The following is a 15,751-nucleotide window of genomic DNA, read 5'->3' on the forward strand; positions in this document are numbered from 1 at the left end:
CTGCTCATTCGTTTCTAAGCCACACCAGTCTTTCCAGTTGCCGTGGTGGAATGGGGCCCCCTGGTTCCCGTTGGGGGTTACTTTAAGCATAAAGTGAACCCTTGTCCAATAGTTTCACAACACTTGTGACTTCAGACGCCAGTTCAGAGAGCTTACACTGTGTCAGCCTTCACCAGTGCCTTAATTCTCGACACTACAAGGCGGGATTATCAGAGAGCACACACAGGCTGCTGCTGGACAAGTCTGTGAATAAGACAAAGTCATTTACGTATTCCTTGACTGTCCGAACTGAGCAGTGTTTTCTAAGTCTGAGATGTAGGCTCTGGAGGAATAACGGTAACAAGTTTATCTGGGGATCCAAGGGTCTGAGAGACCTTCTCTCTGGAAATACAAATATATAACAGAGAGAGGACGGTTATCAGGGCAGGTGCTGACTTTATCATACAGTCTGACTGCAATCTGGTGGTTCTCCTGTCACAGAGGACGGAGTACTTTCAACAGGACACCTACATACTAAGAGGTAGCATGGCAATTTCAGTGCAAGACTGAATCAAGCTTTCTATGTTTTGGAAAAAAACTTAGGTTTTTTCATGGAAAGTAGATACTCTTTACTAGTTTATTGAATTTAAAAAATTGAAGATCCCGCAAAATGAAAAGGCCTTTTAACAGAAAGTAGAATTTCTAAGTGACAGATCTGGAAATCAGTCTGACTTGGACAAACTATGGATTCAACACGCAGATGAGATTTCCTCCTACTGTTGACTTGCCCTGGATTTCATACCCACCCTCAAAAGAATCCTATAAAAAACTGCTTCAAAGCCCCTTTGAAATCGCAATAGTGCAGCAAAACCACAAGTAAACAACGGCCTGTTAACCTGTTATTTCAAATATAGACTGAAAAGCCAACAGGCATCTTTTTGTGCAATTTTTTTTAAAACATCGTTAAGTTGAAATATCAAATCTGCGCAGCGCGGTCCCTTCACAGAAGGCAAGAAAGTGCCGGCACGTCATGTGGGAGGCCGTCCTCGGTGCTGCAGGCTGTGAAAGTGGGCCTCCTTCAGGGTCTGGTTGATGTGGAAGTACGGGCTTTGGCACAGCGCGGACGGCACGGGCGCGGGCTGCGGGCCGTGGGGGCTGGACCGGGCGGTGGGGTGGCTTGAGCCGCTCTCCGGCGCGCTGGCCCGGTCCGGGCTGTTGATGCTGCTGCTGCTGCCGCTGCTCCCGCCACTGTCACTGCTTGAAGACTGGAACGGGGGAAAAAGACACGGCATCACAGTTAGGCTGTTCGGGGCTTAGGAGCTTAACGGGGGTTAACTTCAAATACCCTCTTTAGGACTGTTTTCCTACTCAGTTTGAGGAGGATCAACATGAAAACACACACTGGGCTTTAGAGCTTACAAAGCATTTTCACTAAGATACTTCATTCTGGCCTCACACCTACCCGCGAAGTCAAGTGGGGCGATGACCCAACACACCCCCCCAGGAAGAGGCAGGGTCCGGACTCCAGCGTGGCCCCCCGACCGCGAATCCCTTCCGCTACGTCTTCATTCCTTTACGCATCTCCCCTGCGTGCTTCTACCACGCGTTCCCATCATTTCCAATAATCACAGAAGGGGGTTCTCAGCCTCCAGAGGGAAGCATCAGTCATTGGTACAGGGTATGAAACAGGTGCCCTCGTAACAAGTAAGGTGGCTTCTGGGCACAAGTGAAAATTTTGACAACTTTGTGGTTATCATCTCATGGGCACAAAACCATACTCTCTGAAGGCAGAACACGTAGCCTGAAAGACTTTTTTTTTAATTGAAGTATAGTTGCCGTACAATATAAGTTACAGGCGTGCAATATACTGATTCACAATTTCTAAAGGTTATATACCTCAGTTATAGTTATTATAAAATATTGGCTATACTCCCTGTGTTGAACAATATATCCTTGTAGCTTATTTTATACCTAGTAGTTTGTACTATCCTGAAGGACTTGAATATACTTCTTGTAGAGTTATATTAGCATTTTTGCAGTTCGCTATGTGTACGCATGTGCACACGTGCACAGATGTGCCTAATTTTCTGTTTAATATCCCTAATGTTACTTGGTGTCTTAGTCATCTTGAAGAGGCTACTCAGAGTTCCCTGGTAAGAGTCACTCTCAGAAATCTCCTTCCTTCCGATGCGAGGATCTTCAGAGGGAAGGCAATGTAAGGATGGATCCTTTTCCGAATTACAGTCTTTGACTATTTCTAATAAATGGCAACCCCAAAAACTTGATTAACAGCACACTTCTCTATTTACAACTCAACACGATATTGTGCTGGAAGGAATCAATGCATGAGACATTTAGAATTCTAGAGGTTAATGATCTGGTGTATAACTTTTTAAAATTTTTACCCTTTGATACTTCTAAATTTATATTCGTTTATACAAAAACACTGGTTTTGAAATGCCTGCTTACGACCGTGTGAAATCTACATGTAAGGGAAAAGACTGGCAAGAAGCAGGTCACAGTAGTTAGGTCAAAACGGAGGGGTTACAGTTAGTGATTTTTTCTACCCTTTACTGCAACTTTTTGCAATGTGGTTATTATCTATTTTCATTATAAAAGTAAATGTATAAATAAAATGTTGTTTCTACATAGATACTTTAAAAATGATTCTTAAAATACTAGTTCTATCCATTTTTTGATCAAAAGTTATACCTAACAATGTGTACATAAACAATATGTACATAAATAAACTTATCTAAGATGGCAAAGAAAGCAATGTTCACGAAAGGCATCCAGTCTTAACACTTAAACCAAGAATTATCATGGTCCATAGGTCATTTGTCAGTGTAAGGCACTTACACTTAACAGGTCACTTAGCCCACTGCCCCCAGGTAGCAGGAGACAACCTATCTATCTTCTTAAAAACAAAATTGATGAAAGCATTATAATGGGCTGAATAAGGTCAGATGGCAGGGTTAACAGCAGCAGCAATTACATTTACTTAAAGACTTAAGTGAAAGCCAATTCAAAAACAAAAGCTGTGTTCCATAAAAGCCTCCCCTAACCTAGCACAGAATCAGCTAGAACTGCCGCTGGCACAGCCGGCAAGGCTGCTACTCGGTGACGAGCAGGTCACCACACTGGGTAGGAGGCCCACAGCACAGAGCACTCTGTCTCCTCTCAGTCTGTTTTCTTTCCTGTTTCTCGTTACAGGTACTGTCTGAAAATTAAGGCAAGAACTAGAAGCAGTTTCTAGTAAGTCAAGTTTCCATCTCAAATTATATTTACCTCACACTGTAACAGCAAAGGTGACACTATTCTGAGAAAAGATAAAAATTCTTTAAAATAAACAGGTTAAAAAAGATTGCTGTACAATAACTGTTGAAAAGGAGAGAAAGGGAGATAAATACACCTGCAATTTCTAGTCCATTTTAAGTATCTTGTAACTCAGATTTTTAAAGACATGTATAAAACTGTTTAGTGTGGCCCTGTTTATAATAGCTAAAAATGGGAAACAACCTAAATGTCTAAAAATAGGGAAACTGCGACTTCCCTAGTGGCGCAGTGGTTAAGAATCCGCCTGCCAATGCAGGGGACACGGGTTCGAGCCCTGGTCTGGGAAGATCTCACATGCCGCGGAGCAACTAAGCCCATGCGCCATAACCACTGAACCTGCGCTCTAGAGCCCGCAAGCCACAACTACTGAGCCTGCGTGCCTAAAGCCCATGCTCCGCAACAAGAGAAACCACCGCAGTGAGAAGCCCGCGCACCGCAACGAAGAGTAGCCCCCGCTCGCAGCAACTAGAGAAAGCCCGCGCACAGCAACAAAGACCCAACGCAGCCAAAAGTAAAATTAAATAAATAAATGTATTTTAAAAAATAATAAAAAAATAAAATAAAAATAGGGAAACTGGTTAAACTATGGTATATGTATATAAAGTGTAATACATGAATTATAATCCGTAACGATGAAATTCTATTCTGCTGGTAACAGTGAGGATAAGAGATGTACATACACCAAGGTAGAAAGAGATCTTTAACATCTTTTTTATAGGTTACAAAACAACGTATAGTAGGTCCACTGGTTTTTAAAGTGTTTTCTTTACTGTATACATATATGTACACCAAAAATACTCTGGAAGGATATACATGCCAAAATATTTAGAATTTGGACCTCCTACTTTTTAAAAAAACTTTATTTTCTATAGCTTCTACAAAAAATACTTCTTTTGAGGGCAAAATACAGTCATGAGTAAGAGAACTAAAGAGTGCTACTACAAAAGAGAGTAAGGTCTCCAGTCACTCGTAGCTTCAAGACTGAGACTTACGGAAAACACTGACACTGTAAGATTTTAGGAAGGCTGTTTGCCTCCCGTGACAGCTTAAGAACCCCTGAACTGCTTCAGCTGACTGTGGCAGACAGCAGGCCGATGGTGCTCTTAGACTAAGGAGAGGGAACCTTACAGAACCTGGGAGTCTGGGCGAACGCACTGCACACGTTATTTTAATACACATAAAACATTACACCCTACTGTCATTAAAGGTAAGAACAATACATCTCTTTCAAAGGTGCACTGGTTCCTATTTTCACCCCACTCAGACGGGTCTTGGCATTATCGAGGGGCTTTAGGGAATATCTCACCATCTACGGATGGCCAAGCAGCAACCAGCAGAATAAAAGCAAGCAGTGCAACGTGCTAAGGGTGATTGTTCTGTGAAACTTCTCTTGTGATGCACAAGTATATTTGGTATGTACTGGGTCACAAAATATGGCATTTCTGTGGGACCGGGTCAAAAAGTTTGAAAGTTACTGAAATGGGTCTTAACGCTGTCAGCCATCAAAGTGGTCTAACTTTGTAGGATAAAGGAAAGACCATTATTTCCTTTTAACCCTAAAAGCATAAAACCAAATTTTAAGTCTCTATCAGAGCCTTAAGATGTATGAAGAAGTAAATCGTTTTGTCTTATAAAACCAAAAAACTCGAGATGGAAAAGATCGTATTTCCCCTGCTTAGTGGAGCCTCTCTGTATCAGATTGCTTGGGGGGCAGAGACGAAGAGAAGGGAGAAGCATTCGAAAGAGCTTTCAGGAGTCTTGAGAGAAGGTAGACCAGATAAAGGCAGAAGAACACGCACTGTCTTTAGCAGAAAGAATATACATAAATCATGGGGCAGAGGGCAGGCACGCTGAAGTTCACTTTCTTGGTCCCAAGGGCTCAAATCATACAGAGCTCCTGACCCCTCAGCTAGGCCTGCCCTGAATTTTGTTTTCCCAGGGTGCGAAGTCAGTTTAAGAGAGAGCCCATTTACACCCATGGCAGAAATAAAATAGCTCTAAAGACACTTTCTACTAATAACCTTTAGAAAGTCCCCCAGGTGGGATTGTTACTGAGTCTCTGCTTCATAAAAAGAGAGCCAGAGTGTATGTACACTTATTACCTAGAGCTGGATGCTTCCTGTTAGTTAGAAAAGCAGATCAACAGCGTGTTTTATTTCCTTTCAAGCCCCAGCTTCCCCTCACATCCATCTCCCCATCCAGTGGTGCTTTTAAATTTACGTGAGCCTCAAACGAAAACAGAAATCTTGCTCGTTGTATTACACAGTCCATCCCTGGAGTCAGAGTGAAGTTCACCCTACGGCCACTGCAGAATCTGAATTAAGTGCAAGGGATGATCCTAGCCAAGTCTATCAGAGCTTCTAATGTAAAACTCTGTGCTTCCGAAGTGCCCAATGATTTAAGAGAGCTCCAGATCTGCTAATACCAGTGAGACCATAAGACTCCAAATGCATTCAGTGGGCTAATTAAAACCACTTTCTAAATGTGCACGGGAAGAAAATACAGGTGGTCACTTTTTTGTGTCAATGAGTAAATGGCATATCCTTACAAGATAAAATTGGACCACATCATCTGTTTGAAGTTTCTGCCTAAAAACAGGTATGTATTCTCATTACTAAACAGATAACGTTCAGGTTCAATATGAAACTGCTTGGGGTGGCTTTTCTTGCTGTGAGTTGATGCAACATATTACAAATATTTCAAGGACTTGAACTGTGAGCAAAGTTTCTAAAGACGGACACTACAAATTGGGTTAACTTTTGAAAGGACTGTTCCTGCATTTGAATGGACCTTTTGAGAAGTTAATTTCAGAGTTAATTTGCTACAGGGTTTTAAACACACAACCTTAACACCTTACCCCAGAATCTGCCAAAACAGTTTTGTCTGTTAGGCTGGTCCTACTACTAGGACAGATTAATGATGAGAATGAACAAAAACAAAGAGTGTTAAAATACCTTCTTTAAAAATTATGCAAAATATTCCCAGGGTCATCTAAATTCAGTGCTTTAAAAAAAAAAAATCACCTAACATACTGCCAATTCTTATCAGTTAAAACAAATGGATTTATAGAATCCTAATTTTAATGATACATGGCTTCCCCTGGTTCTGCAATGCTTTTATCTGCCATGCCTCTACACGCCAACTAAGAATACCCTTGGGATTTTAGAGTCATGCCATCGAAGATTTTCCCTTCTAGTAGAGACAAGAAAAAAGACAGAGGCTGTTCCAATTAAGCCACCTCTGTTTTACTTCCACATCATCTCGCTCTCTACTTGCTGTTACTTCGTAGTGATCTAAAAAGTCAAAACGGTCTTGGTAAGTTAAAGGTATTTTTAAAAAGTTGGGGTCTTTGTATTTGAAAAAGGTACTGCTTTTGTTCACTCAGGTAGCAGTACTTCTTGTAAGGCATATACCTGCATACCAGAAGCCAGATTTACTGGAAGTGTCTAATGTAATTTGTAGATATTCAAGCTCAAAATAAAGAGCATTATTCCTACAAGTGAAGCTACAATTCAAACCAAAACGGCCAGCCTAAGAAAATGGATTTAAATAAGTTAAATCTAGCTAGTTTTTACCCATCCAATAACTGTCTGAGGTCAGGGAAGGGAGCTACCGTTGTAAAGGACCCAACAGGAAGATGCAGAGTGACAAATCACTTCACTCCATGCTCACCAGAGAGAAAAACGAACCTGCCTTAGACATTAACTACCAGGAATCATCTAGAATGCCTTTCAAAAAACCTTTTTATTCCTATACCTGTAATTATATCTCAATTTAAAAACCAGTATCCTAAGGCTCACAAGGCATTAAACTTAAGTCACTGGAGTTAAAATTCAAGATCTTCAATGCAAACACAGATTCGAGTCATGAAAAAAACCACTAGACCCCAATTTCCTTACTTTTTGTAGCTAGAAATCTAAAACTACTTTCCAGCTAATACCATGTCACAGCATTTACTCAGAAAAATATTTTCCAGCTAAAAGACAGAGGGAGGAAAATTATTCTTCTCTGTTCCTATGATTCAAGAGAAGTCTAGAACCTAGTGGCCCTGGGTATACGTAGCAAAGTCCCTCAGAGCTTCCGATCTGTCTTCTGGGAGGCGGCACACACCGTGGGCAGGAGCCCGTAGCTCACACTCAGACTCTGGGGCTCCCCAGTCTGCCTCTCACCAGCTATGTATCTTTGGGCAAGGAACTTTATTGTTCTGTGCCCCAATTTTTCCATCTGAAAAGTAGAGATCATAATAACCACCAAACTGACAGGAAGAAAATGTACAAGTAGATTCAAAGTTTCTCTTTACATAACTCATCTGGCAAGTCGGTTCACATTCTTCAGTTCACGTTCTTCAGCTTCCTAGAATCTAGGAAAAAAAGAGGCCCATACTATCTCCATTTTACAGATAAACATGACTTACTTGTGGCACAGTTCGAAACAATTCAAACACCTCGTGTCTTATTTCCCAGTACTTGCCAATGTTATCACGTTTAGGAGAAAAAGGTGAGTTCTGGAAATTAATTATAAATGACAGTTTTAAATCTCTCTTACAATGAAAATAAACTTCCAAATGAAAGTTCTTTATGTTACAAGAAAAACATTCTAAACTTAAGTATCTCAAGAAAGACATGGGAGGGGCTTCCCTGGTGGCGCAGTGGTTAAGAATCCACCTGCCAATGCAGGGGACATGGGTTTAAGCCCTGGTCCGGGAAGATCCCACATGCCGTGGAGCAACTAAGCCTGTGCGCCACAACTATTGAGCCTGCGCTCTACAGCCCGCGAGCCACAACTACCGAGCCTGCGTGCTGCAACTACTGAGGCCCGCGCGCCTAGATCCCGTGCTCCGCAACAAGACAAGCCTCTGCAATGAGAAGCCTGCGCACCACAACGAAGAGTGGCCCTCTCTCACAACAACTAGAGAGAGCCCACGCGCAGCAACGAAGACCCAACACAGCCAAAAATAAATAAATAAATAAATAAATAAAATAAATTTTTAAAAAATAATAATAAAATAAAGACACAGAAAATGGCTCCTCTTAACTTAGTCTCTTAAGGAAACTTACCCCGTTGGCCCTACCTTAGAATTAAAAGATACTGTTTTCATTAACAATACACTTTGTCATGTAAATTAATGAAATTAAGAATCCACTAGTAATGACATGTTTTATTATTTCCCCCTTTATACACAATTGTCAACAAGCAGCCAAATGTCCCTAAACTGGATATTTTTATGCTATAAACATAATGATCTACTCCAGTGGTCACGAGTCAATTATTCAGTAGTTAACTTTCCATTTTAAAGTCTTCCCCTGCCTTTTGCTGCTCTAGTTCTCCCTGGGTTCACTCAGACTCATTACTCGAGGGGAGGGGGAGGGATAAATTGGGAGACTGGGGTTGACATAAACACATTACTATATATAAAAGGGATAACTAATAAGAATCTACTGTACAGCACAGGGAACTATACTCAATACTCTAATGACCTATATGGGAACAGAATTTTTCAAAAGTGGATATATGTGTATGTACAACTGAATCACTTTGCTGTACAGCAGAAACTAACACAACATTGTAAATGAACTATACTCCAATAAAAATTAATTAAAAAAAAAAAAGACTCATTACTCGACAGCACCAGACGCCGGTAAATGCGCTAAAACGGAGGGTCGGAGGGCCGCGGCCGCCCGTGAGGGATCTAATGGTGAGTTCAGATTACCGTGACAGGTAAAAGGTACCTGTATTGACTGTTACTTATTACAAGGGCAATCCAGTCCATCCTTCAGACTAATGATTACAGAGTGGTTTAACCACTGAATTTCTTTGGACAAGTAAGAACCAGACATGTGAACCCACAGGTTGAATAACAATACACTGTTTTCTTCTGTGACAAGAAGAAAGGTATTAGGGAGTGAAGGTCATTCTCTACAAACAGCAATTAAAACAAACCAAAACTGTAATACTAAGGAGTATTACTCAAAATAAGAGATCAGAAATGTTTGATTTTTTAAAAAATGACAATTTATACTCCTGTTCTCAAACATCAAAATTGTAGATATAGGGAAAAAAGATCAATACAAAAAAGATCTACTGTACCTTTGAACTAATGCAAACATCATATAGCAGGACTGACATACAGACACAAGTAAAGAAATATTCAGGGGCTTCCCTGGTGGCGCAGTGGTTGAGAGTCCGCCTGCCAATGCAGGGGACACGGGTTTGTGCCCCGGTCCGGGAAGATCCCACATGCCGCGGAGCGGCTGGGCCCGTGAGCCATGGCCGCTGAGCCTGCACGTCCGGAGCCTGTGCTCCGCAACGGGAGAGGCCACAACAGTGAGAGGCCCGCGTACCGCAAAAAAAAAAAAAAAAAAAAAAGAAATATTCAGGGTGATACCGTGAAAGTAATCACCGCATACTCTTTTTAATGAATAGTCTTATAACTCAAAAGAATAATGGAGACTCAATTCTGTTAGTTTTATCATTAGATGTTCATGGCAGCCTCTAATCTTTGGTTTTCTTCCAAAGAAAAAAGAGATTCCCTAGTTTAACCAAAAGCTCAATTACTTTTCTGTTAATCTTAAGGGAGAAAAAAAAAAAACAAAGAAAAAAAAAGGTGATAGGAAGATTTAAAAGGGAGGATAAAAGCTATAGAAATTTAAGTCTCCATGTAAAAGGATCTAGTCTGCACTGGTGTATCAGCTGCTCCTGAGTATTACCTACATGACAGTTACTGATTTTTTTTCTCCCTGAGGGAATTACTTTGGATTTCTGGTAAAGACTGGATATATAGGTCAAATCCTATTACTGAGAACTAATTAAAGTACAAATTACTTTGGCTGTGGAAGAACTGTGATCTACGGAATTCTGCTTTAAGTGATGAGACTAGGGCTTAGGAATCTTTGCCACTGAGGAGTTTCTCTCTTAGGTGACAACTGTTGAGGGTCAAATCTTTAGGTGCATAATTTAATAGCAGCATCCCTTCAATGTCAGCTTCCTTGCCCCACTGCAGACCAGGTGCTCAAGTGCACAGGAGGCATACTGCAGCACCCAGGAAACCAAAGTTCAAACCAAAGTTTGAACTTTGCCCTGCCCCCCTCCCCCCACTCCACTCTGCTTCCCACAGGTGCTCTTTTCAGAACAACATAATGAAAACATAAACACAATTAAAAATAGGACTTCGCATACACATACATTATATATTCCGAATGCTTGTATGGTTTCTCTTAAAAACATGGAAAGCTTATCTTTAAGAGACATGGAAGCAGCAAAATATACTTGTCTTAAGGACAATTAATGTTTAGAAACGATTAGACAATAAGCTGGCTTCTGTATTCTGTACTGCAAAAAAAAAAAAAAAAAGGCCATGACTCAAAAAAAAGAGGTTAAAAACACTGCAGTCAAATAAGATCACTTTTCTTTATTCAAAAAAATTTTAATTACATGGAAGTAACTGGGTTATTTAGCTCAAGCAATGAAAACAGCAGATACTCTGGACCACACTTCCTACCTCTGTGTCCCAGGAATCGTGAAAGACAGGGTTCCTGCTACTCCTTTTGGTCTGTGGGGGGAGATGGTGGTCTTCTTCACTGCCATTCCTTCTCCTTTTCCTGAAATTAAATCACAAGGAGAAAAAAAAAAATTCAACAATTGACCTTCTGGACACTTCCAACTGTAAACCATGACAACATATAAATTTGCCCTCTTGCCTAAAAAAAGATAAATCATCATATGATATCCCAATAGGTAAAAAAAAGTTAGAAGTACACCATCGCCAGGCACGAAGAACAAAAATATAAAAGAGCAGCAGTATGGTCGAGCTTAAATTAGTAAAACTCATTTCTAAAAAAAAAGCTTGACAATTTGAAACGCCTGCTGGGAACAAATAAGATCAGGAAGACATTAAGGACTAAGCTCTCAAACGCCACCTAATTAATGTGATCTTTTCCTACATCTCCTGAAGCCACGATTCCAAGTTACCTAATTTAACTCCTGTCCGTAGGACAACATCTAAGACAGGAGTGACTGCCTTTGCCTATTTACACTTAAAATCCTTATAAAAATGGTGCTACACAGGAAGAGCATTAGAGGTTCTGGTAGACTCTAATCTTTCATTTTCTTTCATCCCTGAGTTTTCCCCAATTATCACATTAACACAAAACCTCTCTGCCCTCTAACATATTAAATTACTTTTCTGGACAATCACTGGAAAGGCTGCTCTTGGACACATTAACTTGATTATTCCGGCTACACCACCTGGTATTACGAGAAGTTACTTCACCAGGTTGTTACTGTGCGATTGTAGCACCAGCCACTTAAAATGTCCAGGTTTCAAGAAAAATCACACATATTTCTCAGTCAAGTGTTCTGAGATGTACAAGAAAGACAAAATTTATATGTTTTCTTTGCAAGAATCAAGTGCTATCAGGACTTCCAAACCCCAGTTAGAAATCAGAAATAAATTAAAGGAGGTATAGTTTTAAGTCAAATTACATGGAACTGTGCTGTCCAATACAGTAGCCACAAGATATATTTGTTAATTTAAATTAATTAAGATTAAATAAAATTTGAAACCCAGTTCCTCGATCACGCTGGCTACACTTTCAGTGCTCAGTGGCTACCCATAGCTAGTGGCGACTGTATGGGACCGCAAAGATATAGGATGTTCCTACCACTGTAGAAAATTCTACTGGGCAGTGCTGGCTAGAGGCCAATTTATACAAAGCAGCACAATCTATTATAATGAACTCTTTTCAAGGTTCAAGTTTCTATAGCTAGAGGGTAAAAGAGCTTTTTGGAAAGTACTGAATTTGAACATACAGTATCTTCTATACAGTTATACTTTCTATGTGAGTAGGGTGGCTTACTGTGGTAGGCCCTTAACCCTAAGGCTCTGAGTTGAGGTCTGGACATCAGAGAAAATTTAAGTTATCACCCCAAGCTCAATCCTCTGTACTTGTGAATACATCTAACATTATTAATGAACGAGTATGGATAGTTTAGACTTGGAGTGATAAATAATGGGTGTGCGGTTTTGATAAAGCATTAACCAACCTGCAGAGGGCTACACCATTTACCTCATTCTAAGACTCAGTTGTTTATAAAATAAGATCTCCTTATCTTTCTCTCAGGGGATTAGATCTTATCCTGAAGTACTGGAGGTTAAAAACTAGATAAATATCAGGTTTTAATCATTATTAAATGGATGTGCTACTTGAACCAAGAAATTGCTACGTTCGTTCTAATATGACCACTTACAAAGCACACCTTCTGATGGAAGGCCAGCTGACGCGCAAAGAGAAACTCCTCAAATGACAGCGTGTTGGTCCCCAAACTCCTCCTTTATCAGTATGCCAACAGCTGATTGTGCCTGGGCTGCTGAGTCACTCTAACCAAACTCAAGAGCCTGACCAAAACTTTCCAATTTCCTCTTTTATAATGGGAGATAAGATACATCTTTCTAGCGACAAGACTATGAATGTCAAGAGGATAGGCTGGTTTTGAAGATTTCAATTAAACTCTGGGAACGTCTCATGAAATATCCCTGCCTCATAATCAGTTGATTTCTCCAGGTACCAGAATCATCTCTTTGGCCCCCTGGGAGTCCTCTTCTTTGTGCAGCACTAGATTAAGGAGGAGCCCTACCTCTTCTTCATTCTCCTTTTTCTAAGCTCTTTGCAGATTTCACCCTTGAAACATTTCTCTTTCAACAACATCATTAATAATTGTCAAAACTACAGCTTCATGCTTAACCCCCTCCACACAATCAGTCAGATTGTAACTTTTAACATTAATGCCATAGACCAGGTTATAATTTGAGCAGCCACCCTATAACTGATTACATTCTCCCTAGCCATCTAGTTACAGATTATTGTTTAGCACCTGTTACTTCTAAGGATGGCAGAAATACATCACTTTTCCTCATTTCATTTCTCTCCAATCTTCCTGTCATCTCCTAGAGATCAAGCATAGAAGAAATCCTAGAGTACGGAGACTAGTGGTTTTCAATTTTTAAAAAAAAAAAGTAACAGAACTCTTACGTCCTACCAAAAAAAAAAAAAAAAAATCCCTCTATTTCCATAAGAGATAAAGGATCTGTTTTAAAGTAGAAGCCTCCCTCCCACAAACCCACCCCTCTTGCAGTTTGAAAAACCACCGTCTTAGACCAACCCTTCATCTTAAAGTTGAGGAAACAGATCCAGAGACCAGAACTGACTTGGAGATGCTAAGACAGCTGGAGCTGGTCCATCATACTCCACGACACACGGGTGCAGAGAAAACCCTGCCAAATCAAATGACTTATTTTATAGTAAAGAAGTTACCATGTTGAGATTGTGTGAACTAGATAAAAAGAATCTGTTACTAGTATAAACACATTCAGATTACCCGTGTATATAGCACAGAATAAAAGAAATATTTTGCTAAGAAATATTTCGACTTTTTCAGATATGTGAGACACACCAAGGGACTACTGGAAGTACGAACTGGGTTTGGGAAGGAAAAAAATGGCAGTTAGATCAGGCTTACCGTACCTAAGGATCCTGTGACTAATTCCAGTAGCAAGTTGGTACACCTGGCCCCTAATTTCAAATTTAGTCCACTCTTCTTTAATATACAAATAGAGGCTTTATGCCCCACTCACTGCATGACCCAAGTCAATATGCAGAAGTTTGGAGAACCCTAGATTTTCGCTATTGGCCCAAATAACTTCAGGGTGCTTACGAGAATCTCAATGCCATGAATTTACCATGCTCCAGAGTAGGGTCCTTGTGGAAAGACGGTCAATTACATTCAAAGCCAATGGAAACACAGAAAGACAAGAAAAGATCCAGCATAATCTACCAAGGCAATCCTATCTTATTCACTTAAGCCTCACTGAGATTTTACAGAATAAAGGAAAAGAGCAGTGAACCTAGAAAGACCCACTGCGCTCTCTAAATCTCTTTCCTCATCACAAATATGAAAGACTGAACTTGCTGATCTACAGTTTTCAGTTCAAACTCCAGGATGAGGGATTTTTCTAATTTCGAATAAAGCCGATCCTCTTCATTCTGGGGTACAATCCCAACTTTCTCCTCCCCACCTGTTTACAGGGGGAAATAAAGGGAAAAAAAGAAAAAGAAAACTCGCAGCTTGGTCCGGACTGTCCTCCGTCCGTGTCAAGGAATCATAACACCCCCTAAATTAAGACCCGGGCCTAGGCTCGGAGAAAAAGTAGTGCATCACGGTATAATCCTACCTCCCGCCTTCCGAGTCAAACGGCTCCGTATCCCAACAGTTTAGAATCCTGCCTGTTCTTACTGCTACAACCGAGAGAGAATCCACAAGCCACTTTGGGTCCTCGGCCCTTCTGTGTTCACAACCGCCCAGGACACAAGTTCTTCGGTCTAACCTAACCCTTTCCTGCTGCGGGGTTAAGCCCAAGCCTTCTTTCTGACCTTGGGGAGACCAGCTCCCCGCCCCGTCCTCTCACAGACGCCCTAGGGGCTTCTCTCGAAGATCAGACATTCCTCCCATCCCCCTACCCTCCTAAATTTAGGACAGGGAAGCTTTAGGGCCATCGTCTATCTTCCAGGACCGATCAGACTTCATTCCAAATAGGCAAAGATGGGGGGAAAAGATGGGGTCGAGAGAAACCTGGGCCCTGGGGAGTCACTCCTTCAGCGCCCCCAGGGACCAGGTACCCGATCACCCGCGCATCCCGCTCCCCTCCTCCCCCGGACTGCAAAGCACCCAGATGGAGACCTGCCGGGCCCACGCTTGCTCGGACCCCGCGTCACGCGCCCCCTCGGCTCCAACCGCCAAGACACAGCAACCGGCGAGGGGCTGGAAAGGAAGAGGGTCCCCTGCGGTCTCACCTGGGGCGGAGGCGCTCGCTCATGTTAGCTGATGGAGGCGAGCGACGCGGCGCCGCTCCGCGAAGAGAGAAAACAGAGGGTGTTGTGTTCCGGCGGCCGCCACGCCCACACCCTCGGGCCTTGGCTCTCACCGCGGCTCCGGTGGAAGCGGCCGGCGATGAGTACCCCTCTGTGGGACCCGTACCACCTCTACTTCCGGCGTCTGATCCGCGCCCCCCCATGTCGCAGCCGCCGTGGTACCGCCCACCCGCGGCTGCGCAGTGGTGCGACCCCGGCGGCGCCGACCGGTAACCCCGCCCACAGGAAAAGGCGGGCTCGGAGCAACCAGGAGCTTCTGGGAGAGAGGACCTCGTTAGAGGTCGCCCGAGCTTTCGCCTGTTCGCAGCCGAGCGGGGATACCTTAAGAGTCAAGCCAGGTTTAAATTAAATTAAACTGTATCAGAATAATATGATACAAGTATTTGAGTTAAATCCCTGTGAGGTCACAATTTTTTTTAAATAGCTCAGAAGCATCAGGCAGTGGTGCGGACGGCCTGCCCCGGGTCCCAGGACTGAGAGTTAGGAAGCGGCATGTGGGCTGCGCTGGGGGC

The 15,751-nt window shown here is 42.1% G+C and overlaps 1 protein-coding gene across 2 annotated transcripts; it reads right to left on the reverse strand.

The window, feature by feature from the left end:
* Positions 1–118: 118 nt before the first annotated feature.
* VCF1 (VCP nuclear cofactor family member 1) lies at positions 119–15,382 on the reverse strand (the record flags this gene model as incomplete). Of its 2 annotated transcripts, XM_082860155.1 has the most annotated exons (3): positions 119–1,244; positions 10,814–10,913; positions 15,162–15,382. In XM_082860155.1, 3 exons carry the CDS (start codon positions 15,380–15,382, stop codon positions 1,008–1,010), a joined length of 558 nt encoding a protein of 185 aa, XP_082716281.1. In that variant the 3' UTR covers positions 119–1,007. The 2 variants fall into 2 exon arrangements, with proteins under 2 accessions (XP_082716281.1, XP_082716282.1); XM_082860156.1 differs by lacking the exon at positions 10,814–10,913.
* Between the last annotated feature and the right edge of the window lie 369 nt (positions 15,383–15,751).

The sequence above is a fragment of the Leucopleurus acutus genome, assembly GCF_964270905.1.
Source record: "Leucopleurus acutus genome assembly, chromosome: 19".
NCBI classification, from domain to species: Eukaryota; Metazoa; Chordata; class Mammalia; order Artiodactyla; family Delphinidae; genus Leucopleurus; species Leucopleurus acutus.